Consider the following 23594-nt stretch of genomic DNA (forward strand, 5'->3'; position numbering starts at 1 on the left):
CAGATTTGTCTTCTGGTCTCCCATCTGTTGTGTTTGCTAAACCTTGATTTCAAAATTAATATGTTATGATGTTTCTAAAGAAGAACCGCTGTCTGTTTGCAGAAGGTGGAGCTTTGGAAAAGCTGTGACTCCACTTGCCAGGAAAACTTTACATCCTGTACCTTTGTCCCCAGAAAATTGAAATGTTCAAGACAATCAGAAGATAAACACTTGTAAAATGTTATTTGTGATGCTAATATCTTGAATTAAATACATAAAACATTGTAATACTAATTTTAATCCATGTAAATGCAGTTGGAAAGTTTTCATAGCAGGGAAATCATTAAGATGAGATCTGTGGAGTTGTTATAATTTAAAGATAACTTAAATTTAGAGAAAACTTAGCATGATTTATTATGTTCCCTTCAGTAATAACAGGAAATAAAAGGGGAACTAAAATTATAAACAGACTGATACAAGTTAAGATCTACTTGATTAAATAAAAGCTAATCCATTATTACATGTTTATTAGGCTCTTTAAAAAAAGAAACAACGAGATTTATTTGAGAGTAGTATTTCCCTTTCAAGTTTTTAAGTACCACTGCAGAAATTGTACCCGATTGTGCTGCTGGTAAGAACATGGAGAAAAGCCTTCTGTAATAATAAGGCAAAATCCTTAACTGCATTTACTTTCCTGTCTTCCTTGTCTGATTTATTGAGGTAATAATCTTCCAAATAATTGCCATCCAACTCTCAACCTAACAACTCTTTCGTTCAAATACATCTTTAGTTGTTAGAAAACAAGGTGTTCCATAGACATGAGATGTATTTTTTTTTTTTAAAGTTACTTCCCAGCAAAATTCCAAACAATACAGGTTTGTGACTGGCTGTGTGAAGTGCTAAATGCCTTTACAGCTTTTAAGATGGGTTTTTCTACATTCTTGAAAGAATTAGTGTTGTTAGGGTCTCTGCAGTAGCAAGGGGTTTATCACAAGATAAGACTGTAGGACAGGGAGATGCTGACAGAAGTACATAAAAAATTTTCTTCTGTTGGATGTTTTTAATATATAGCTGCCTCAAACCCTTACTGCAGTGGAAGTTTCTGTTCTCCATTTTCCATTTTCCTGTGCACCAAATGAAGCTTGCTCTGCCACACCTGTCTGGTTGATGTCAGCTTGGACAAAGGAAAGGAGAGGAGCATCAGTAGTTTTCTGCACCTGAGCAGGTGGTTTTCAACAGGACCACGTGTTCAGTAGATCCCAAGGGCTTTCCTGAGGTTTTGCATCTGCAAGGTCACAGCTGTTCCCTCGTTTTGCAAACTGATAAATTTAGAAGCTGCCCTGCAGGTGACCCAGTGCGCCTGTGAGTGCTGAAGTCCAAGATGTTCATTGTTTGCTCTTGTTAGTGTGACTGAATCCATTTAAGTGTGCATTGAGTGCATGGGGACTCAGGGACAAGGTCAGAATTTGCCGTGTGCATTTCTGCCTTTCCTCTGCTTGGCAAGAGGAACTGCAGAAAAGTTTTACCTCACTGAATTGTATTATAAAACTTTTCCAGGACATGCATTTCCCTTGGAATGTGCTTTAGCTGGTGAAGTAAGTGGTTTTTTAAGTCAGTGCTCATGCAGCTGTCTCTGTAAAAGCACACAGGCTTTTTTTATGCATGTTTTTTTTTTTTTTTTTTAATAATGCTTGTCCTTGATTACTCTACTTGCACACATTACTGCCTGTGGTTCCATGTAAGAGCATTAAAAAGCCACGTAACCATTACTTCTTATCTTTCCTTTTTTGTTGGTAGCAAGATAAATTCTGATTGTTATTAAGCCAATTTCGTGCTCAGATTATAAATGAACCCATACCCATCTAAATGATGATCCCAGAGAAAAAAGAAATCTGTCTGTGTTTCCATGTTGGAAAGTATTTTCTGATTCATGTCAGATTTTGAGTCTACGAGATTTTAATGCAACTTGTTTGGAAAAGATTCAATCCTTTACTCAGGATGACCAGTGAAGTTCTTCCAAGCCAATTGGAGATCAGTAGTACTGAATATCTATTTTAGAAGACCTTTTTCTACAATGTCTGTTGTAAGGATACTAATCTCCAGATATCCTTCACCTTTTTAATAGCATTACTATGGAATTATGGATGTGCATGTTATTGTATTCAGGACCAAATGAGATAAAATGGGCAGCTGCAAGCACATACATTTAGCGCATTGCATAGGCTTGGGTTGGCAGAAATGCTACAGATAGTTATAAGCATTCTATTAGTGACTTCAATTTTAATTCTGTGTGCTGGCACAGTAAATACAAAGCATGTGCAAAGGTACCTTTTGGGATATTGGTGTGAAATTGTTTCAAAACAAAGGTTTCATGCACTGAAATGGTAAGAGATCTGGCATTCATCTTTGACCTGCTGTCAACGATTTACATAACACCTGCTGTCTGTGAGCTGAGAAAGAAAGGATAAATGCTGGGAGCATTTAGAGAAGGAAAGGCTGGCAAATTTTAAGAGATAGTTTTGTATATTGTCTTTTTTCCCCTCAAGTTTATGATGTAATAGGAACTAGAAGATGCTGCCTACCTCACATGTCACCTTGATGCAGAATTCCAGATGTGGTCTAATGAGTGCTGAGTAAAGAGATAATCACTGTTGTCAACCAACTAGCTGTGCTTCTATTAATACTGCCCAGGATGGGATGGTGAGGCCCCATCTCTCTCTGTTCAGCTTTGGGCACCTCAATGCAGAAAGGACACTGAGGTGCTGGAGCAGGTCCAAAGAAGGGCAACAAGGCTTGTGAAGGGCTTGGAGAATATGCCCTATTGAGGAGAGACTGAAGGAACTGGAGTTATTTAATCTAGGGCAAAGGAGGCTGAAGGGAGACCTTAATGCTCTCTTTGAATACCTCAGAGGTGTCTGCAGCAAGAGAGGGGTTGGTCTCTTCTCACTGATGACAGGTAACAGGACGAGGGGAAATGGTCTTAAGTTGTGCCAGGGTTAGTGCAGGTTAGATAGCAGGAAAAATTTCTTTACAGAAAAGGGTTGTTAAGCACTGGAATAGGCCCCCCAGGGAGGTGGTTGAGTCGCCATCCCTGGATGAGTTTAAAACTGTTTGGCTGTGGTGCTCAGGGACATGGTTTCGCGGAGGATTGTTAGGGTAGTGTGGTTAGGTGGTGGTTGGACTTGATGGTCTTTAAGGTCTTTTCTAACCTGAACAATTCTGTGATTCCATGATTCTTCTGCCAGGCCCCACTGGTGGTTTGTGTTCAACTTGGTGTCTGCCAAGGCTCCCAGATCTTTCTCAGCATGACTTCTCAAGACAAGCAGTCCCTGGCTATGGACTACTGCAGAGTGAGGGCTATTACTAAGACAGAATCCACATGATCTGTTGGTAATGCTTTTTCAAGAGAACATGCTCTTATCTCTGTACATAAAACATTCTTTTTTGACAGCAGTAAGCAGAGGTGCCTCTGTTCCTTATCAGGAAGATAATTTAAAGTAGCCTTAAGGCTACATTATTGACATAACAATTATGTTTTTAGATGTTTCAGAAGTGGCACTGGCTTACCTAGTCTTAATAAGACTAGCGCTGGGATGGTCTGCCATAGTGTGCCTTAGTAGTAGTCATGGTTTCCTTTATTGAGAAGCAGATGGCCTGATGGTTTTTGGGGAATGAGGAGAATGCATCTCCATAGCTACTGAGTTATATTATCTGTGAGAAAACTAAGTGTGGGCATTCAAGATGGGGTGGTGAACCCTGTAGTCAACAGTGTCTCCAATGAATGAACCTTCATTCTCCAGGTAAAACCCAGATAGTGCATATACATACCATGATTCAGCCGTGGAACCCAGGAGAAATGAAAAAGTGCAGGAATTAAGAAAAAAAAAAAAAAAAAAAAAAAAACAACTTTGTAATTTTGAATGCAGTGATGGCTGTACAGTTTCAGAATTAATCAATCTTCTTCCAGCAAGATGAGGCTTTTACAAGGCTTTGGATGGGAATTCCTCATACAGGAATGAATATCTTCCATAAGAAAGCATCTACTTCATTCCTTCAAACTAAAAAATTTTTGTCAAGTGTTTATGGTCTAAAACAACACAGATTTTTTTTTTTTATTATTGCTCAAGAGTCCTCCTCAAAAAAAAACCTAGTGATTTAGGTCTTAAAAACCCCAGCACTTTTGGGGAATCTTAAGACTAATTGCTATCATTGATCTGTGTTAATTTTTTTAATGTTCCTGCTAATATTTCTGCTATTTCAAACAATTTCAAATAAATATTGAATAAAACATATAGCCTTTGTCTCAATTATCAAAGTCGTTTTTGCAGGTCAGTGTTGCAATCAAGCCTTGAGAAAGATATGAAGTGACACAGAGCTTGTTCAAGTATTTCTGTTTGATATTCTTGAGGCTAATGTACACGTCAGAAAACTTGGGCTGAGCAGAAGTTAGGCTTGCTCATTGAATCTCACTGAGTTTGCTTTAGAACTGACCATGCTGCTGCAGTTTTTGTACCATGTTCTCTATTTGTGTGGATATTGGGTAGGTCTTTAGATGTAGACGCACTGATGGACCCAAATTGTTAGACTCTCTGAAAGATGTTAACACTAAGCCCGCAATTGCCTGATGAGGTCTGCACATTCCACCCCTTGGAAGATGCTGGACAAGGGGTTTTAAAGTTCTGTTAGTCTGAGGCTGCTTCATCTATCTGGGTACGTTTCCAGTACAATCCGTGGCATGAAATATAGCACCGTTATCATCTGGAAATTTCCATTATCAAGGATGCCTTCATTCTACCATTAAGTAAGATAATGAAGAGTTGATTGTATTCAGATCTTATTTGCAGAGTATTTTAAGGATATCTAAGGTAATTGAATGTAACAAGTCTTTGATACTGAATTGTTGTCTGGACTCCCAAGGAGATGCGGTTGGATAGATGAGATTTATGGGTCAGCTGAAGATTTATCACAAGAAGACAATGTTTATGGTACAGCTGAGAAGTAGTTGGGAGTCATCAGTTTGCGTTGTTGGTTTTTTGATGGAAAAGGAAGGATTGTGGCACAAATTGATAAATGTCCAGAGACGGAAAGATGAGAAATGAGTGTGTCCAGTCTTGATGCATTTTTTGAAATTTCTTTTTAAAACTTGCTGTCAAATGAGGAAAGTGTCATAGAAACATAGAAATATTTCCTATATTGGAAGTGACCTTTGTTGGAAGGATCACTGAGTCCAACTCCTGGCTCCACACAGCATTGCCAAAAATTCAAACCCAGTGCCTGAGAGTGTTGTCCAAAGGCTCCTTGAACTCCAGCAGCCTGGGGCCATGACCACTGCCCTGAGGAACCTGCTCCATGCCCACTGCCTTCTTGTGAAGAACCTTTTCCTCACACCCAACCTGACCCTCCTCTGATGCAGTTCTGTGCTGTTCCCTTGGGTCCTATTGATGTCACTAGAGCTCGGTGATGCCCCTCCCTTTGTGAGGAAGCTGTAGACTGTAATGGGGTTTGATGTCTGTCTTATATTGCGGCACCCAAAACAGAATACAACCTGGCAGTCTCTTCCCTTGACTAGCTAGTAGTGCTGGGCCTGATGCACTCCAGGGTACACTTGGCCTTTTTGGCTACCAGGGCACACTGCTGGCTCATGTTCAACTTAACATCAACCAGACACCACAGATCCCTTTCCATGGGGCTGCTATCCAGCCTCTCATTCCCCAGTCTGTATATAGAGCCTATATATATATACCCTATATATATAGGGTTGCCACATCCCAGGTGCAGAATCTGGCCCTTGCTCTTGTTCAGCTTTATGTGGTTGATGATTTCCCAGCCCTCCGATATCTCAGGATCTCTCTGCAAGGCAGAGCTCTCTACATTTAGAGGAATCAACAGCTCTTCCCAATTTAATATCATCTGCAAACTTAATATACCTTCAAGTCCTGTTTCCATGTCATTTATAAAATCACTGAAGAGAACTGACTCCAAAATGAAACCCTGCAGAACCTCATCAGTGACTGGCCACCAGCCTGATGTAACCCCATTTACCCTAATTCTTTGAGACCAACGTTATCAGCCAGCTGTTCAACCACTGTATTTGTATAGCTGTATGCTGCACATTTTGTCCAGAAGGAGGCTGTGAGAGTATTGAAAGCTTTGCTGAAATCCAAGAAGTTTACATCGGCTGTCTTCCCTTGGTCAGCTTGGTAGCCTTGTCACAAAGGGAAATTGTTTGTAAAACAGGACTTTTCTCCTTGTGAACCCATGTTGGCTATGACCAATGACTGCATTGTCTTTCAAGTGTTTTTCAAGAACTCCCAGAATAATTTCCTCTATAATTTGAACAGACACTGAAGTAAGACTGAGAGGCCTGTAGTAACCAAAGTTTTTTTCATTGCCCTTTGTGAAAATTGGAATGTTTGCCAGCTTTGAGTGTAGTGGAGCTTCACCAGATTACTAAGACTGTTGAAAAATAATTGAGGGAGGTCTCATGATGACATCAGCCAGCTCTTTGAGTACCCCAGAGTATGTCTGAGCTTTAGAAAACACTTCTTTATTTTCTGCATTACAAATGCTATTTGGTTGTAAATAAAACATTTTATATCAGTATCACAGCACTTCATTTGCAGATAGATCCTTAATCTATAGAATATTTAAAGATGAGTGATGGTGAATAATTTGGATAACGACTGTGTAGGATGTTGGTTTTTTTAATTGAAATATCTTATGCTGTAAAATAATTGTTTCAAAGACCTGGGTGCAAGATTTGAAACTAATGTTTACGTATTTGTCCTAAGCTGAACTCCTTCAGGACTTAAATATTCAGATTAACAGGTAAATGTTTTGCTGTAAACTGCTTAAAGTATAAATCTGCGCTGAGTATCAGAGCCACCTGTCTCAAACAAGCAAACAAGATGCACCTTCATCTCCCCATTAACCCAAATTAAAATCCATCAGGCAGGCAAAGGGTTTACTGGATAAAGCATAGAATGCTCTGCTTTTGATGAATTAATAATAGGAAGAGTAAGGTTGTCAAAACAGGCTTTTGTTTCACAAATTACATTCGAAGCATGTAATGAACAATTCTATTGATTACTGTTTTCACTGGGGCCCAGAATGTGAACAGTCATCTAATATCTAATAGAATCATTAGGGCAAATGAGTTTTACTACATTAAATACTATGGAATTTAACCTCTTTCTCTGTTCAGTGTTCAGTTTTTGTTGTTTGCCTTGCACATTACATTGTTGCAGTCTTAATTCATTAATCCACATTTGGTAAAGATTTTAAACTAAAGCTATGCTCTGTGTATCTGCAACACGATTCCATATGTAGTCTGGGAATGATGCAGATTTGAGCTGTTTTAAAGTCTGATAAAGAGACCCAGCTTGATGGAAGGTTAGTAAATACACAGCGTGTCGCTGAACTACTGAGGTGTATTATTTAATATAAACCATACCAAGGATTTTCCATTCTTTTCTCAACACCTGAAGTAACAAAAGTTGTGCACTGCTATCACATTCCTATCATTTGGATCACGAGAAGATGTGCTTTGCAGGATGTCGTGCTCTTGTGTGGTGCTTACTGGGGGTCCAGAAATGACAGTGAAGCTGAAGCTGGTGAGAAGTATCTCCTTACTGAGGTTATTGTACATCATAATGTACCATCTTTCCTCAGTGTAGGTGAAATGAGTAACTCACCAAATTATAGAAGTCACATCTGACCCACAGAAAAGGAATAGCTTAGCAAACTAGATTGCATCTTGCTAGATTATTGATGAGAAGACTCTCTTATCACCTTAATTCCTTACACTCCTGTAGAACATGATATTAAGCACTTAATGTTAATATTTGTTTATCAGGTGTCAAAGTAATTCATGCTTTATGAACGACTTAAGAAATGTGCTTAAAATCTTCTTTGACCTGTGGGTGTCTAAATCAAAATATGTATTTATTAGTTTGCTGCAGGTTGCTTTATTCAATTTTTAAACAGTAGGAAGGATTTTGCTGTGAGCTCTTATCTCTAACCACACCACTGGCTTAAATATCTTCTGTTGGACCAGACTGATATTTATTTACTAATTTTGTGGAAATGTTAATTTAAGAATGATTTTTATTTATTTATTCTTAGGCAAATAAAAAGAACATTTACTAATGAACTACCGGATCATCGGTTTAGGCTGAATTGATGAACCCAAAATCAGAACAATGCAGTAGGTTGGGATTTTATTAGTGTATGTGATGAAAACGAGCTGTAAGATTGATTGAGTGGAATAAAAAAGCTTCTGCTCCTTTCCACTTCTGAATGTTCTCGTTCCCTCCCTTTGGTGGAGGTGTTTTTTGTGCAGCTGTGTTGCAGCTCATGGAACTCTCTCACGGAGGTGACCGCAGCTAACCAGCTCAAATATAAACAAATTATCTGAATTGAGATGAGATGGAGAGAACACATTGTCTAAGTATTTATTTGTGGGTGCTTGTGTCATGTGAAAAGTCCAATAATGTGTATGAGACAATTAGGGATTTCATAGATCACAATCAAGGCTGGAGACAGTATGGAACTAAACAGGATTAAAAACTCTATTTAAAGATGCAGACACAGACTGAGAAAACAAAAAGCAAAAGGTGTTGGTTATGTTTTTTGTTGGTTCTTTTTTTAGGCTGTAAACCTGCAGTTCCTACCCTTACTGGCATAAATCTACCATATACCTATATAAAAATCTACCCCAACACTGTAATTTGGAAAGATAAGCTCTGTGATCAATTCCTCCTTCTATTCACATGTGGCCATCTTTCTGCTTGATGAAGAGTCACAAGAGCACAGTGTTAATCTTTTCAGTCTTCCTTGTCTTGTTCCTCATTCCTATTTTCTGCTTCTTCATTGTGTGTACCTGAATATGGTAACTGAGATGTACTGTACCACATGTGTTGCAAGTCACTGTCTTTTTCTTTAGCTTTTACCAGATTCGTGCTTCTATGAAAATCCCTCCAAGAATTCCACACAAATTAGAAGCTAGTTTGTTACATGCAACTGGTAAGTGCAAGGCCTTGTAGTAAATGTAGACATTATCTTGCCTTGTTAATTAAGGAAATGTCATTTTTCCCTTATATTATTATAAGTAACATAAAAGCATTTCCATTTTGTTATTAACATAATTTAAATATGAAGTATTTCATTATATCCTGCTGAAAAATTAGTTTGTTCATAGTAATGAGACTGAAAAGTTAATTGCAGAATTTGCCTCAATAGTTTTCCTCTGTTAATTCTCTTTGCTGGTAGCAAAACATACTAATATCTTCTGGTTTGTTCCATCATTATGCTTGGTCTACTTTGTGTTTTGGACCAAGATTGCCAAGGACAGTTAAGTAGATATCCTTCAAGTCATGGAGAACATTGGATACAGACTGTTACTGTTAACTCTCTCACTCCCCATTTCCCCCCCCTCCCCCCCCCCCCTTTTTCTTTTTTCCCAAAAAGACTCAAAAAGGATCCAAACTTACTGCTGGAGAAAGTTCTTAGTGCTCTCCCACTTCTGTCAAGCCCACACCTCACTGTGCTGTAGAAATGTGAAAACAAAAATGAGTGAAGTTTTCAAGTGACAGGTGAAATTCTTAGAATTACAAAGAAGGACCTACTATGGTCTGAGAAAAATTGAGATGAAATTTCCAAAACCTAAATTTTTTAGGCTATTTTAAACTTAATGTTGAATAATACAGTTTAGACACTGAATTTTACTCAAGCTTCTTGAGTATTTCTTGGATTTTCTAGGTTTATGTGAAGAAATAATTCCTACAAACCAAAACTATTCCATTTCAAACAATGTGTGGTGTGGCTTAGGAAATGTGGCTGTGCTAAACTGATCCTTTTCCTCCAGTAAAAAAAAAGGATTTTTTTTTAATCATTTAACTTAATGATATGCTTAATGTTGCTTCAAGAGTGTTTCTTTCATTTTGTGGTATATTTTAGAACAGTCTCCAGTTAATTTTTGGAAAGCTGCAATCTTGTTAATAAATTTGGTGACATGTGTTAGCGCTTTTGTCTCTCATTACTAGGCATAAACGTAAAGGCTGCAATTTGATGTGAGTTAAGATCAGCAGTGCTGTCAAAACACATCAGCCCTTGATTCTGCCTGCCTGCTACTCTTTACCTTTATATTGCTCTGTGTGCAGTACTAACACAAATGTCTTGTTTGACTTGGGAAGCCAAGTGGGGAACTCATTCAGATAAGCAGCTATTTCACAAAAAATAATACCCTCTAACCCCCCAAACTGGGGTCCTCTCAGTTTGGCATATCAGATTGTTGTCTGTAATGGTTGTGCCACTGCAGTTTATATCCTTCTCCTCCACTTTAGTCAATGAAAGGTTGAGTAGAGCTGCTCTTTTTTTGGCTAGTTAAATGCATATCATGCTACAGCTTTGCTTTTTGGTTGTTTTTTTTTTTCTTTTTGTGGTAAAAATGCCGTTGACATACTCATTTGTCCTTCTTGTGGATTTGACTGCGTTTTATTTTGCTGAGGACCTCTGCTTTCTATTTGTTTTGGTTGCTTGCTGAATTTAGCAGAACTGTAGATTTTGCTCACAGCTCTGCTACGGAAGGTTGGTGAGTAGCTGATACCAGTGAGTGAGACTGTCATGATTTTAGAAAATAGCTGCTATTATGCTGTCTGCAGAACAGCATAAGAAGTTTGACCCACTGACCGTAGGTGTCTGTTGTTTGTTGGCCATAGAGAAGGCTGTACAGGAGCCCACAGCTCTCCTTGAGAAGGACACGTGGTGTCGACCAGATGTTTTTGTTGTTCTGTTTTCCTAATACTTATCTCTCTTCTAAATCTCATTCTCCTCAACAAAGTCATGGTTTTCCCGCTTTATTCCAAATCACCTCACCTAGTAACTTCTAGCTCTCTGTAGCCTCCTTGCAAGTCAACAGCCATTTCCCTACCATAGCTGTGTGTTTTCCGCTCTCCTGCAGGCTGTCTGATCCAGATCTTCCTTCTGTTTCCACAGGTTCACTATACATGTTCGGTTTTTCCCTTCTTCCTATTGCTTAGAATAGAATCCTCAGAGTTGGAAGGGACCTTTAAAGGTCATCTAGTCCAACTCCCCTGCAATGAACAAGGACATCGCAGCTAGATCAGGTTGCCCATAGCCTGATCCAGTGTGGCTTTGAAAGTCTCCAAGCGCAGGGCATCCACCACATCTTTAGGCTACCTGTTCCAGAGCCTCACCCTCACTGCAATGGACTTTTCCCTTATATCTAACCTCAGTCTAAATTAGCTTCTTCCTCTGCTCTTCTTCTTATCCCTTACCCAGCCCTTCCCTCCTTTTCATGAGATCATGAGATTTATAAATCCATGGTTCTTCCATTTTTATTTCCTGTGTCCTTTAGTAGTTCACTTGTAATACTCAGGACCTAGTGAGTTAGTGGTGACATGGCAAGACGTTTGCTTTAGCTCCAACCTTGCAAAGGTCTCCTAGCATTCTTGTAACTTGAAAGGTGATGTAGTCACAATTGAAGAAGTTAAAGAAAAACATTGGTAATTGTACTTTGTTGTATCAGTTTTAAGGCTCTTCTGAATTTCTTTTGTAAGAAACTCAACAGTAGTTTTCAGGAGAAAAAAAAAACACTTTAGGAATGAAGTAGAAATGTTCACTGTGCAAAAAATTAATTAATGTAGTGGACTCATAGAACTGTAAAATGGCCTGGGTTGAAAACAGCTACAATGATCATGTAGTTTCAAGCCCCCTGCTGTGTGCAGGGTTGCCAGCCACTAAACTAGGCTGCCCAGAGCCACATCCAGCCTGGCCTTGAATGCCTCCAGGGATGGGGCATCCACAGCCTCCTTGGGCAACCTGTTCCAGTGCGTCACCACCCTCTGTGTGAAAAACTTCCTCCTCATATCTAGCCTGAATCTTCCCTGTCTTAGTTTATAACCGTTTCCCCTTGTCCTATCACTATCCACCCATTCATTCCCCATTGTTTTTTCTTTGTGGCAGAGGAGGCTTTTTGTGCGGATAGAATCCTAGTAATAGCCTAGTCCAGACTGTGCAGTGTGGACTTACTAATTTAAAAAAAAAATAATAGTTCTACCTTGTTGATTTCATATTGTGAGACCTTGACCCCAAGTAGATGTGGCTCTGCCTGTTCCTGGCACTAGTTCTTCCTTTCCTCTCCTCTCTCACTTCCGAGGATGCAGTTTCATGTTATGCTCAGGTCAGTGGAACCAAGGGCTATAACTCAAGGCGCTGGTGGTGCAGAGGAAGCAGGACCTTGGCCGTGTGTCTCCATTACTGCTTTTATATCAGACTGCAGCAGCAGAATCCCTTTTGCTGATGGTGTACAACTCTGTCAGATTATGTGTAACATGAAACCATCCCCTCGCTGCCCTTCACCTCTAGCATATGACATGGATTGATACAAGGTGAACGTGGCCTTGCGTAGGGGAATTACCTTTTAATGATTTATCCTTTTTATTTTGTCCAGAAGACCTAAACTGATGATGCATATGAAAGCACTTCAGCAAAGAAAAATGTATTTTTACAGGTTTCCAGTTTCTGATGGAAGGTTAAGCTAAAATGTTACAAAGGTGACAGAGTGCAAATATTTGCCATACACAGACTTATGCAGTGATTTTCTATCAATGGTCTGTGGGCTCCAGAGCTGTAAAGCAGGAAGTATTTATTCAGTTTTCTTTGTCTTTTGTGTATTCCTAAATGATTTAAAAAAAAAAAAAAAGATTTTTTTTTTTTTAATCAAAGTTTCACACTCCCATTTATACAACCTCTAAGGCTTTGTGTTGTGGAAGAGGTTAATGTGATTGAGGCTGTTTGTTGAGGACTGATAAGAAACTGTTGTCCTTTCTGTTGCCTCAGTTATTCCAAGTTCCACTTTCTTCTATGCATTGTTTCACAGGATTGTGGCTGTTATCGTATTTCCTGTGTGATAATCCCTTGCTACTAATAATTGCCGAATACTTCCTTGGGAACTTTTAAGAACGATTCCCTTTCTCTTTTCTTCCAAAATTCTTTTGACCTTTATTGGAAAAGGATTCCCCAGCCATTTATCACATTTTTCTGAACTCTTTTTGATGAGCAGCTTCTGAGCTGAAAGCAGAAGCGTCATACTGATCAAGAAATGTCAGATTCGGGTGATAGACTTTGAACTGGTCTGGCCAGAGTAGTATGCAAAAGTCTGGAAGGAAAGGAGGAACCACCTCTGTTCTTGATTAATTCAGTGGAGTGGTGGTACGTGTCATTTAACATCTTCGCCTCATTCGTAGTTAATTCTGAGATCTCAGTATGGTTAAACATTGCCAAGCAAAAGGAATGATTAATGAAATAATGTTAGAATTTTTGATGCCTCGAATGTCTTACTATAGATTCTTCGATTTAGAAATTGTATTAAAAGTGAATTACGTTCAAATATATTTGATAAAGTATTTTTTAGAAACAAAGAACATTCCTTCAAACTCCATTAGCTGCTGACTAAAATGGAAACTGCGGCTTTTGTTGGTGTAATGTTTATAAATGTGGTCATGGAAATGATAGGAATGTTAGGATACTTTATTAACTGCTCTGGAGTTTCCAGATGCTAGAACTATTACATTAATACTTGTTTCTCTTTCCAGGTGCAGATCTTGCCTTTCCTGCTTCAATCCATGACAATATAGTTTACAGTAAAACATTTCAGATTCTCTACAAAAATGAGGAAGTTTCTGTGAACGATGTGATGATTTTCAAAATAAAAATGCTGTTAGATGAGAGGAAGGTAATCTGCCAGTCATCTTAACTGTATTCAGATGCTTAACTCCTTGTTATGTGCAGTTTGAATTAATATAAATAAGGGACCTGAAAAATTTCATGCTTTCACAATTTCTTTTTAGATTGAGGAGTCTCTTAATGAAATGAATTTTCTGCTAACGTTAGACCTACACTTCACGGATACAGACTATTCGTAAGTTTAAATTTGGAAGATTTTATTACAGCAACAGCATATGTTAACTTTTTAAACTAATTAAAACTGTGTTATATATAGATGTACTGTGTTCCTATTAGGCATATATGAGATTACAAGATAAATCCAACACTGAGGCCTGTTAAGGTTTCATAACCAGCTTGATTCATTTTGATACTGTTTTTCCCTTGGGAAGGTGCTATTGCACTAAAATATACACCAGTGCTAAATTGTTATCTGTACTGATTGTTAATAACTTGCTTGCACATTACCCTTTAAATACAGTCACTGTAATTGTATGTGGTTTTTTTGTTTGTTTTTTTTTTACTCTTAGACCAGATGACCTGAGCACACTACAGCCAATTAGTAGCCGAACTTTAAAGTTGCACTTTAACTTACACCGGGGCCTTCATCATTACGTCAATGTTATGTTTGATTACTTTCACCTTTCTGTCATATCGGTTATAGTCCACGCTTCTCTGGTTGCTCTGCATCAGCCCTTGATAAGGTAATCTCTTGTTCATAAAATGTAAATGAAGTATCGGGTGCCCAAATGGAAATGCTGTCAACACAGTATACTTAGGAAGGAGTTAAGTCTCAATGCAGTGGGGTTTTCTTTATGATTCCAGTATCCAAGGTCCAGAGTGTGGAGAAACGTCTTTTAAGTTATCTGGAACAAATTTTGAATTTGTTTTTGTTGGAAATAAGCGTATGTAACGTAGTAGAGAGATAATACAAGTGGAGAACAGAGAAGGTAGGTATAAATATCTGTATGGATGGATGTATATTTATAGGTGTAAACATTTATTCATGTTCTTCATCTGTAAGATCATCTGCTGACTCTAGTTAGTGACTGAAGTGGATGCTGTTAATAGAATATCCTGAGTTTTAAGGTACCCACAACGATCATCGAGTGTAATAGAAATAGAGCATCTCTTGCTGACTGTATTCTCTGTTTTCAATTACTACTGTAATGGCAGTGATGTCTGCAAGTGATGCATTTACCTTTTCTAAAGTAAGTAAAAACTAGGGTTTTCATTTTTTCTTTAAATAAGCTTTTACCTAACTTCCACTGAAGCCTTTTTCTTTCATTAGCTCGTATCATCCATTGCAATCTTTTTGCTTCTCTGTCTCAAAAATAAGCATGAGTAAAGGGCTATACTGCCAGCCACACAGACGAAGCTTTATCTTTAGCGTACCTGTCATTGCCTTCTTTCAAGGTATTGAAGACTTGAAATGCTTTAGGATTTTTCATATTCAAAATCAGATGGAGATATGAATACTAAAGCCTTTAGCATAAGGAATTTTCACTGCTTGCACCTGGCTTCACCTCCTGGCAAATACATGTATTCACGTACGTTACAATGTCATTCTAGGACTGTACTAGTTCAGAGAATTCAAGTAATTTCTTTTTTTTCTTTTTTCTTCCCTCCAAGTTGAATGGCTTTGGTGATGAGTTTGAGGCAAGACTGTCTAACTGAATGAACTGAACTCTCATGTCTCTGAATGGACACTTCAGAGTGTCTGCATTGTTTAAGGGAGGAGCAGTTAGTGAGGAGTGGGAATATCTGAGCTTACTACTATTTTGAGGATCTCACATAATAAGATGTCACACTTAAAGTAGCACCATTTATATGAAATGTCAGTTGTTAAAATACAACATAAGTGAAATTCAATTGTTTCACCTGTGTTCATCCCTTAGCTATAGGGTCAGACTTCAGTTTATTGAGAGAAAATGAAAAAACAGGCTTTGTTACTGATTTTCAGTCAGAAATGCATTTGTCCCTTCTGACTTTTTAAAAGGTTGCAGAAAATTTGTATATTCTTGTATAAGTGTTTCTTCAGTTTCTAGCTTCCTAAGCATGTGGGAGGAGATGCTAAAACAAAACAACTTCATTGCTGCTTCAGTTATCTTTAAAGTAGGATGCTACTGGTGTTGAAATTATTTTAAGGATCCAAGCTGGGCTTTTCATCGATTTTGGGCAGGGAGGAGAAAGAACTTTCAAATGCACAGTGTTTTTTTTGAACTGGGCTACGCTATATTGTAATATTTAGCAAATACTTTGTAGTTGCCATTTCCTTGTCTGGCTGGTATCTCTGGCTTTCTGAAAAACCTGAGCATGTAGAAGAACATGAACAGAAAATGATCAGAGGATTGGAGTACCTCCCTTACAAGTTAGGCTGAGGGCGTTGGGCTTGTTCAGCCTGGAGAAGAGAAGGCTGTGAGGAGACCTCATTGCAGCTTTCCAGTATTTAAAAGTGGATTATAAACAGGAGGGGAATCAATTTTTTGCTAGGGTAGACAGTGACAGGACAAGGGGGAATGGTTTTAAGCTCAAGGAGGGAAGGTTTGGATTGTATGTTGGGGAATTTCCTTACAGAGGGAGTGGTGAGGTGCTGGAACAGGCTGCTTAGAGGGGTTATAGATGTTCCATCCCAGGAGGTGTTCAAGAGCAGGTTGGATGGGGCCCTGGGCAGCCTGGTCTAGCACCTGATCTGGAGGTTGGTGGCCCTGCCTGTTGCAGGGTGTTGGTACTTTATTATCCTTAGGGTCCCTTCCAACCCAAGCCATCCTATGGTAGCAGACTTCTTTCTTTCCTCCTTCCTTTGTACTCTTGTAGATGAAAGTTTGCTAGGCGGTCACTTTCTGGGTGTTTTCCTTTTCAGACTAGCATCTAGGACCTCCTTCTCTAATGAACACTTGGTGTTAATATTTTACACAAGAGAGAGGAGGTGATTCTACTTGGTTACAGCCTTGGTCCCTGTGCAGTCTAGTTTTTTTAATCAACTTGTCACTGATTGTTCTTGCCCACTCTCTAAAAGCTCCTACTTTTTGCATTCATTCCTATTTCACTGCTTTTTCCCCAGCTCTGTCCTCACAAAGCTGCTGTTATAGGATGCTCTGTTCTCCCAGCAGTCCTTGATAGGCTTTCCTCTTCAGTAGCAGAGGTCAGGCTTTTGTGACAAAAAAGCAATGGCGGTTTGTGTGACAGCTTTCCAACTGTTTGCTACTGCTTCACTTGTAGGAAGAAGAGTCCCCCCCCATCAAAGATGCCAGAAAATGAATGCTTCTCACCTGTCACAGATCAAAATGGATCTGTATGGCTTAAACTTTCAGGAACGTGTTTGAATTAGTTGCATTGGAAAGTATAAGAAAGATCTTACATAGTCAACAGCAGAAAAGTTCAGGGCAGTAATTTCTTAAATTGCTCCAGTAAGCCGGAGACACTCTTGGAAGAGAACTGCTCCCCTGATGTAGCACTTGTAGACTAACTGAGGCTTCCGGGCAGTCCCTGCATGAGGAGTTCTAAGAGGGCAGCCCACCATGCTAAAGGCATCCAAGATATTACTGAGAAACAGCTTAAAAAGCAAAACAAAACAAAAGCAAAAAAAAACTGTGCTAAATTTGTGACACGTAACTTGTTGGACTTACCAGCTCATTTGTGCTTCTTGCAGTTTTCCTCGCCCAGTGAAGAATACGTGGTTAAACAGGAATGCACCTGCACAAAATAGGGATTCTGTGATTCCTTCTCTGGAAAGTGTGGTCTTTGGCAATAACTACACAAAGCAGTTATCAGCTGATGTAAGAATATCTCAACTGAACGTTTTATTTGTATTTTGTAGGGTGATGTGAATTTTATCTCAATAAGTCTTATCTTCTGCAGAAATATTACTTGATAAAGAATGAACTTTGTTAAGACTTATTTTGTTGTGTCACATAATATGGGAAAATAGAAAAATTTTGCAGAAGGCTGTTACATATTTCAAGATTATGCAGATGGAAAGCTTACAATATTTAGTGTTTAGCCTCCATTTTTAAGATACTGCAAACCACTGAGAATTGCAAAAAGCTGAATGAGGTTCATGAAAAGAGGCAATTTGCACGTCTTCTTATTCTATTAACGCTTCATTCCTTGTATCAAATGAGTACACCTAAATCTTTTTCCTCTTTTTTTTCTTTTTTTAGGGTTGCAGTTTTGTTGTTTCAGAGTCTTTCCTCAGCCATGCCTATAATTTCCACTATACACTTTGTGCCAGTTTGCTGCTTGCTTTCAAAGGCTTACATAGCTATTTCCTTATGATAACAAAGGAGCTCCCGTCTTCTCACCGAATTGAACTGGGTATGTTGAATTTAATAAAACATACAGCTTTTGCTTTTTCCTGAAATTATCTCCTCTTCTTGACTGAATTTGCATTATTCTCATAAGTCTTATATATCTAAAATCCTTCTGCTCAAACTCAGCTGGAATTTAATAATTAAAGAGAACAGAGACAAATGCATTACAAGTTTATGCATAGAAAAATACCACAAACTGAAGCTTTTTCTTTATAAAAGCAAAAACACTACATAGAGTAGTTCTGTGTTGGTTATCTTAATCTTGATATGGAGGGGAACGCCCTATTAAATGAATGACTCAACTCTTAGTCTAACTTGTAAGAACAAAATGCACTTTTTGCCAAGTAGAATCTGTTGGCATTATTGTTACTGTAAGAATAGGCTTAGACTGCGTGTCGATATTTAAATGATTCAGGGAGGACCTTAAATTCCCCTAAAACACTCACAAAATAGATGTGATAGAAAGAAGCTGGCAACTGAATTGCATTGTCAGGAGGTATCTTTTGCTCCTCACTGTAGTCACAACAAAGATTCACATAAGCTTTAGCAGCACTTGGCTCAGACCTTTATTCATTTCTGTGGGTAACTTGGCTTAGGGAAATGCAACCTTGAAAAGAAATATTCTAAATAAATACATTAAGAGAAAAACAGTATTTACATTTATAATATGCACTGAACTGATTCTGCTGATGGTTTGTTTCCTGTGCTGTTTGTTTTGTTGTGTTGTTTTGGTTTTTTTTTTTAAAGTTTCTGCCATAATTATTTTCTTATTTCTGAATTTTTTTCTTCATTTATTCCAGTTATTTTATATATACATTGATTGGGAATATCGATGTAACAAAAAGAACTAATACTATGGATACTAATTGTGCTGTTATTACTCGCCCTTTGCTCATGCAAAATAACCAGTGCTTATCATTAATGCTAATTTCTCTAAACTCATCAACAGTTACAAATAAAAATAAAATAACAAAAGAAAGGAAAAGAAAGCCACGTTTCTATTATATCTTCTACAAAATAATTGAAGCTCTCTGGACTTGAAGTACAAAATCATCACTTCTTTCAATTTTTGAAGTAAATGAACTGCCTTTTGGTGATTTTATATATGAGATGGAAGACAATCTCTTGCCCTGTTTAAATCTCAAATTGTCTATTTTTTGTTTTAAATTAAATTATAACCTCCTTAATTCTGTTTTGTCTGCTTGCTTTGCTGTTGCTCTGCCATACCATTTAAGGAAAACAGTGATTTTGCAGAAGCATGCACGATCATCTTGAACTCAGTTACTGTAATTGAGCTTTTACATATTATCGGTTTCAGGAAATAAAAGAGTGTAATGTCTATCATGAGTGATATCTAATCTATAAACTACACCAAAATTATATGCTTTCATGTATTTCTCTAACTGCACTAATTGCTAGGCTAGCCATAAGCTTTTCTGCTAACTTTAAGGCAAATAATAAATCACAGATGAAAGAAGGAGTGTAGTAACTAGTCATGTGTGTGCAATCCCTAAACTAGCCAAGGCCAGCATGCAGGTCCTTTATGAACGCCTTCTCAGAAGAAAGTTTCCACGAACCCAGAGAGACGCCTACCTAGGTATGTTTTCAAAGCAGGTGATTTAATCCCTCAGATTTTTATTAATAACATCAAATACTATATTCTTCTCTAAACAGGAACACTGTTTCACTATTCAGCCATAATAAGAGTACGTTAAACTCCAGAGAAGTCTGTAGAATTGAACAACTAATTTCTAGATTGAGTATAGAAAGTAAAATCTTTCATTTATTTGGTTTAGTGTTATTCTGTTTTTAATTTTAAAAAGTAATTGAAGAGTTCAGACAGTTGTCATAAACTTAAATAAAACAGCAAAAAATGATAGTTTTATTTAAATCACTACGGACTCAGGGTTTTGTTGGTTTTGTTTGTTTGATTTTGGTTTTTAAATAATTAGAATTTTTAAATTTTTAAATAATTAGAAGCTAACAGCGCTTCTTCCTGAGATACGTTCAAATTGCTTCTGGCTTCTTGAGATTTGATTCTTCTAAACCCTACACAAGACATTCTCAAAGGTTAGGGTGCATTTGTCCACATCTCAATGGACAACCCACCTTTGGAGAGTGTCAGTGCTGGTTTGATGTTATGCAAACCATGCTGTTTAAGTGCAAGGCACTTTGCAATGGGGAAAGAAAAAAGTAGCAGTTGAGTCTGGCGGACATTGGCGTTAATCATGTATAACTGTATTTTGGTTTTGTTTACAAAAAGGAACAAAACAAAACATTTTCAGCTGAGCCAGCAAGATTTCATCAGGTATATACTGGATAAACAACACTGCAATCAAATGTTAATTTCATTTTGTCAGTGCTTTTTTTGTTTCCTTTGGTACCGGTAGCTCAGATGTAGAAAGAAATCAAATCACTGTACGAAATTATTATTTAATTGATTAGATTTGATTGACTAGAATTGGAATGATTAGTAAAACATTAGTTTTAAATGTTTCAAACCTGTCCTCAATCTCAGTGTGACAAACAGGGTGAATATTCAGTGTTGTGTTTCATAGTGAATCAGATCTCTTTTTCCATTAGTGACAAAACTTATGTGGCCACAAACACCCCAAAATAAATATACGAATGGTATATAAACTGTTTTCAGATATTTTCAGAATAATTATCAAGTGGTCTCTAGTTAATAGGTATAAGTAGTTTCTTTCCAAACTATTTCTAAACTTGCTTCTGAGAACTTCCTGCATTTCTGAAAGATGCATATTTTCTCAGACCTTGGAGTTTCTTGAATTAATTTGTCATTGTGTTTAAACCTAAGTATGTATAATGTGTAGCAACGATGTGAAAGTCAATAAATACTTAAAATCTAGAAGGTGTCAGCTGAAGATGAGTCAACACAATATTGCTGTTGGTAAATTTATTTCACTATCCATATCCTAGGTTCATTAATGTGAGTTTGCAAGAGTGTTTTGTTGGTGTATATTCTAAAATAAAATAGTGATTTTTCCTTAATACTGTTTTTATGGAAATTAAATATTTGTTACAAGTAATACAAGGTTTATAAATCCTTCCCTTGTTACTGGCACCTCACATGTAGAAAGAAATCTAATCATTGTACAAATTTATTATTTAATCGATTGGATTTCGTTGACTAGAATTGGAACTATTAATAAGAAAGGATATCATACATAAAGGACTACATCTGTATTCCTTATTTATAAGTCACTTGAGGTTCTGAGCGAGTTTAAGCTGCCATACTATGCAAGACTATGTTTCTCTTACCATCGAGCTATTTAGAGAAAAAAAAATTAAATTATTTGACAAAGCTGTAAATCCTCAGACAACCAAAGCATCTGTTTTTATCCATGTGGCTCACAAATCGAGTAAATAATATGCCCATAGAAAAAATGGTGCTAAAGTAAAGAATGCTTGGAAAATCTGAGGTGGAAAATCAGTTGTGTTACCTCAGTTATGAATGATGACATTGCTGCTGAATAGCTGAGCAGTGCTAAGAGGGTGATATGCAAACTATGTAATCTAAGTTCATAGTTTGCAAGAGCAGCTTGGAATGAAAAACTGGTATCCTTGCCAAGGTCTCATGAGAAATGTTCACAATACATAGTTGCAAACCATTTTTTATTAATCACGTTCTGTCCTCAATATCAGTAATTAGTATGAAATCATTTTAGTAAGAGTTTATAATATATTAATTTGAAGCTCATTGTAGAAATTAAAATGGTATGAAGTTTTATTTGATAGCCTCTTTTCTTTTTAATGGTTTTGATTGTGAGATAATTGTCTTTGCTCTGCAACTTGGAAGGTGTTTCTCATAAATATATACTCTCATCTTTCCAGAAAACATCGATGTAGAAGTTCGTCTTTCAGAACTGTGTGAAGAAGTAAAGGTAATACTTTTCATTTATTAAATAAGTGAAGTAACTGTTAAGTAAGAGTATGATAATTTCATGTGCTACTTAGGAATAAAATACTTTCCTGTATAATACTGCCTGTATGGTTTTTTTTGCCAGTGTTTCTTTCAGCTGTTCTTCTTTCACAGAGAAATTCTCAGCTGATACACAAACTTCCCTACTGATCTGGTGGTCATGTAGCTTTTGTAGATTATGAAACTGAGGATTATAGAAAGATGGGCTGCTTGCATTAAAATCACATTTTGAATTTTCTGCATTCATTAGTTGAATCTTTTATTTTTGAACTTGTCAAATAACAAAACTTCTAAGTTTGAGTAGTAGAAACTTGTACAAAAGCAGGTTCTCCAGCTCCTCCCCACTTCTGCAAGGTGTTGTACTGATGCTGTCTCCTCTCTTCCATATATTCTCAAGGAAATACTGTCCACTTAGATGATTCTTAGATTAGATTGGCCTCCTCAACTCTTTCATGCGCACCAGTCAGAATTATCCTCAGCTGAACAGCTGATCTCCTCATCACAGATGAGTTTAAAGCGGAAGGTTGAGAACATTTTTTAAGATTTTCCATTCTTTGTTGCTTAGTGGGCCAACTATGCAGCTTTTGTAGCAGAGTTACTTTTCATTTCTATACTAGTAGTACAATTGCAAGGAATGTAATACTGCTGTTGAAAAAGGGTCACTTGTACTGGAGACAAAGCCAATACAGTTAGCTCTCCCTGAGCAGCTGGTAATCTCACTTCATAAACTAGAAAGTTATGAGGTTTTTTGCTGAGCTTTTTCTGGTGGTTTTTTTTTGTTTGTTTGTTTTACACTTACTCAGCTTCTGTGAATTCTTCCAGTAGTTAAGATTATCTTTTCATTAGTTTTTCCCTTAGCTTGCTAAACTATGTTTATAGTTTTTCCTTTTTCTCCTTTCCGTTCTTTTATGCAGTTCTCTTTAAAAGTTCTTCCTCTTCTTTCTAATCTTGCCTACTAAGTTGTTGTTTCAGTATTCATAATCCTCTTTTCTGCTTCCTCTTTAATAGTGCTGAAGTTTGAGTCTTTACTCTCTGTACTTTTTAACACTTTGCCTCAATGCCTTATGTGTCTCCAACGAGTTTCTGAAAAACGTTTTCCTAAAATGGTAGGGGACAGAAGCCTTAAAATTTACACTTGACTGGTATGGAGCTGTATGCTGGGATTACAGTTTGAGTAGTAGATTTTTAAGAATTTTTGAGTAGTACATTTTTAAGAAAGAAAAGCTTGCTTTGAGCTGAATTTGTGCAGCCTGGTTCTTGGAAGCCTATATCAGAACATTGATTCCTGAGCATGCTTAAAGTGTCTATAGGTATATGATGACGTACAAACATTATCACAAGTAGTTAATATTCTAAAGTGAAAATGTCTTCATTTAATTCTTCAAGGTTGCATCAAGTTTGCACTAATATGTCAAATATCAATTTCCTGCTTTCTAATTCAGACTCCTATTCCTTTCAAGCACACTCTACTTTTGTATGTTAGAAAATGTTAGAAACAGTAGTTGCAACTCGTTTTTATTAATGGAATAATTGCTTCAGCTTAACATCGGAAGTCCTAATCCTAAAAAACATCTGGATAACATTTAAAGCAACCTAAAACAGCGTCTTTGTGT

The 23594-nt window shown here is 37.4% G+C and overlaps 1 protein-coding gene across 7 annotated transcripts in view; it reads left to right on the plus strand.

Moving 5' to 3' along the window:
* FAM135A (family with sequence similarity 135 member A) overlaps positions 1-23594 on the plus strand; it is an 81963-nt gene that overhangs the window by 26090 nt on the left and 32279 nt on the right. For 4 of the 7 annotated variants that reach the window (XM_052686258.1, XM_052686283.1, XM_052686275.1 and 1 more), the window contains 8 exons: positions 8924-9003; positions 13596-13735; positions 13851-13921; positions 14256-14429; positions 17378-17504; positions 17889-18042; positions 19558-19635; positions 21894-21943. In XM_052686258.1, coding sequence (XP_052542218.1) covers positions 8924-9003; positions 13596-13735; positions 13851-13921; positions 14256-14429; positions 17378-17504; positions 17889-18042; positions 19558-19635; positions 21894-21943 — 874 coding nt within the window. The remainder of the gene's footprint in view (positions 1-8923; positions 9004-13595; positions 13736-13850; positions 13922-14255; positions 14430-17377; positions 17505-17888; positions 18043-19557; positions 19636-21893; positions 21944-23594) is intronic. The other 3 variants (XM_052686292.1, XM_052686308.1, XM_052686301.1) reach the window with 3 other exon arrangements.

The sequence above is a fragment of the Tympanuchus pallidicinctus genome, unplaced genomic scaffold (assembly GCF_026119805.1).
Source record: "Tympanuchus pallidicinctus isolate F22 unplaced genomic scaffold, pur_lepc_1.0 scaffold1, whole genome shotgun sequence".
Taxonomy (NCBI): domain Eukaryota; kingdom Metazoa; phylum Chordata; class Aves; order Galliformes; family Phasianidae; genus Tympanuchus; species Tympanuchus pallidicinctus.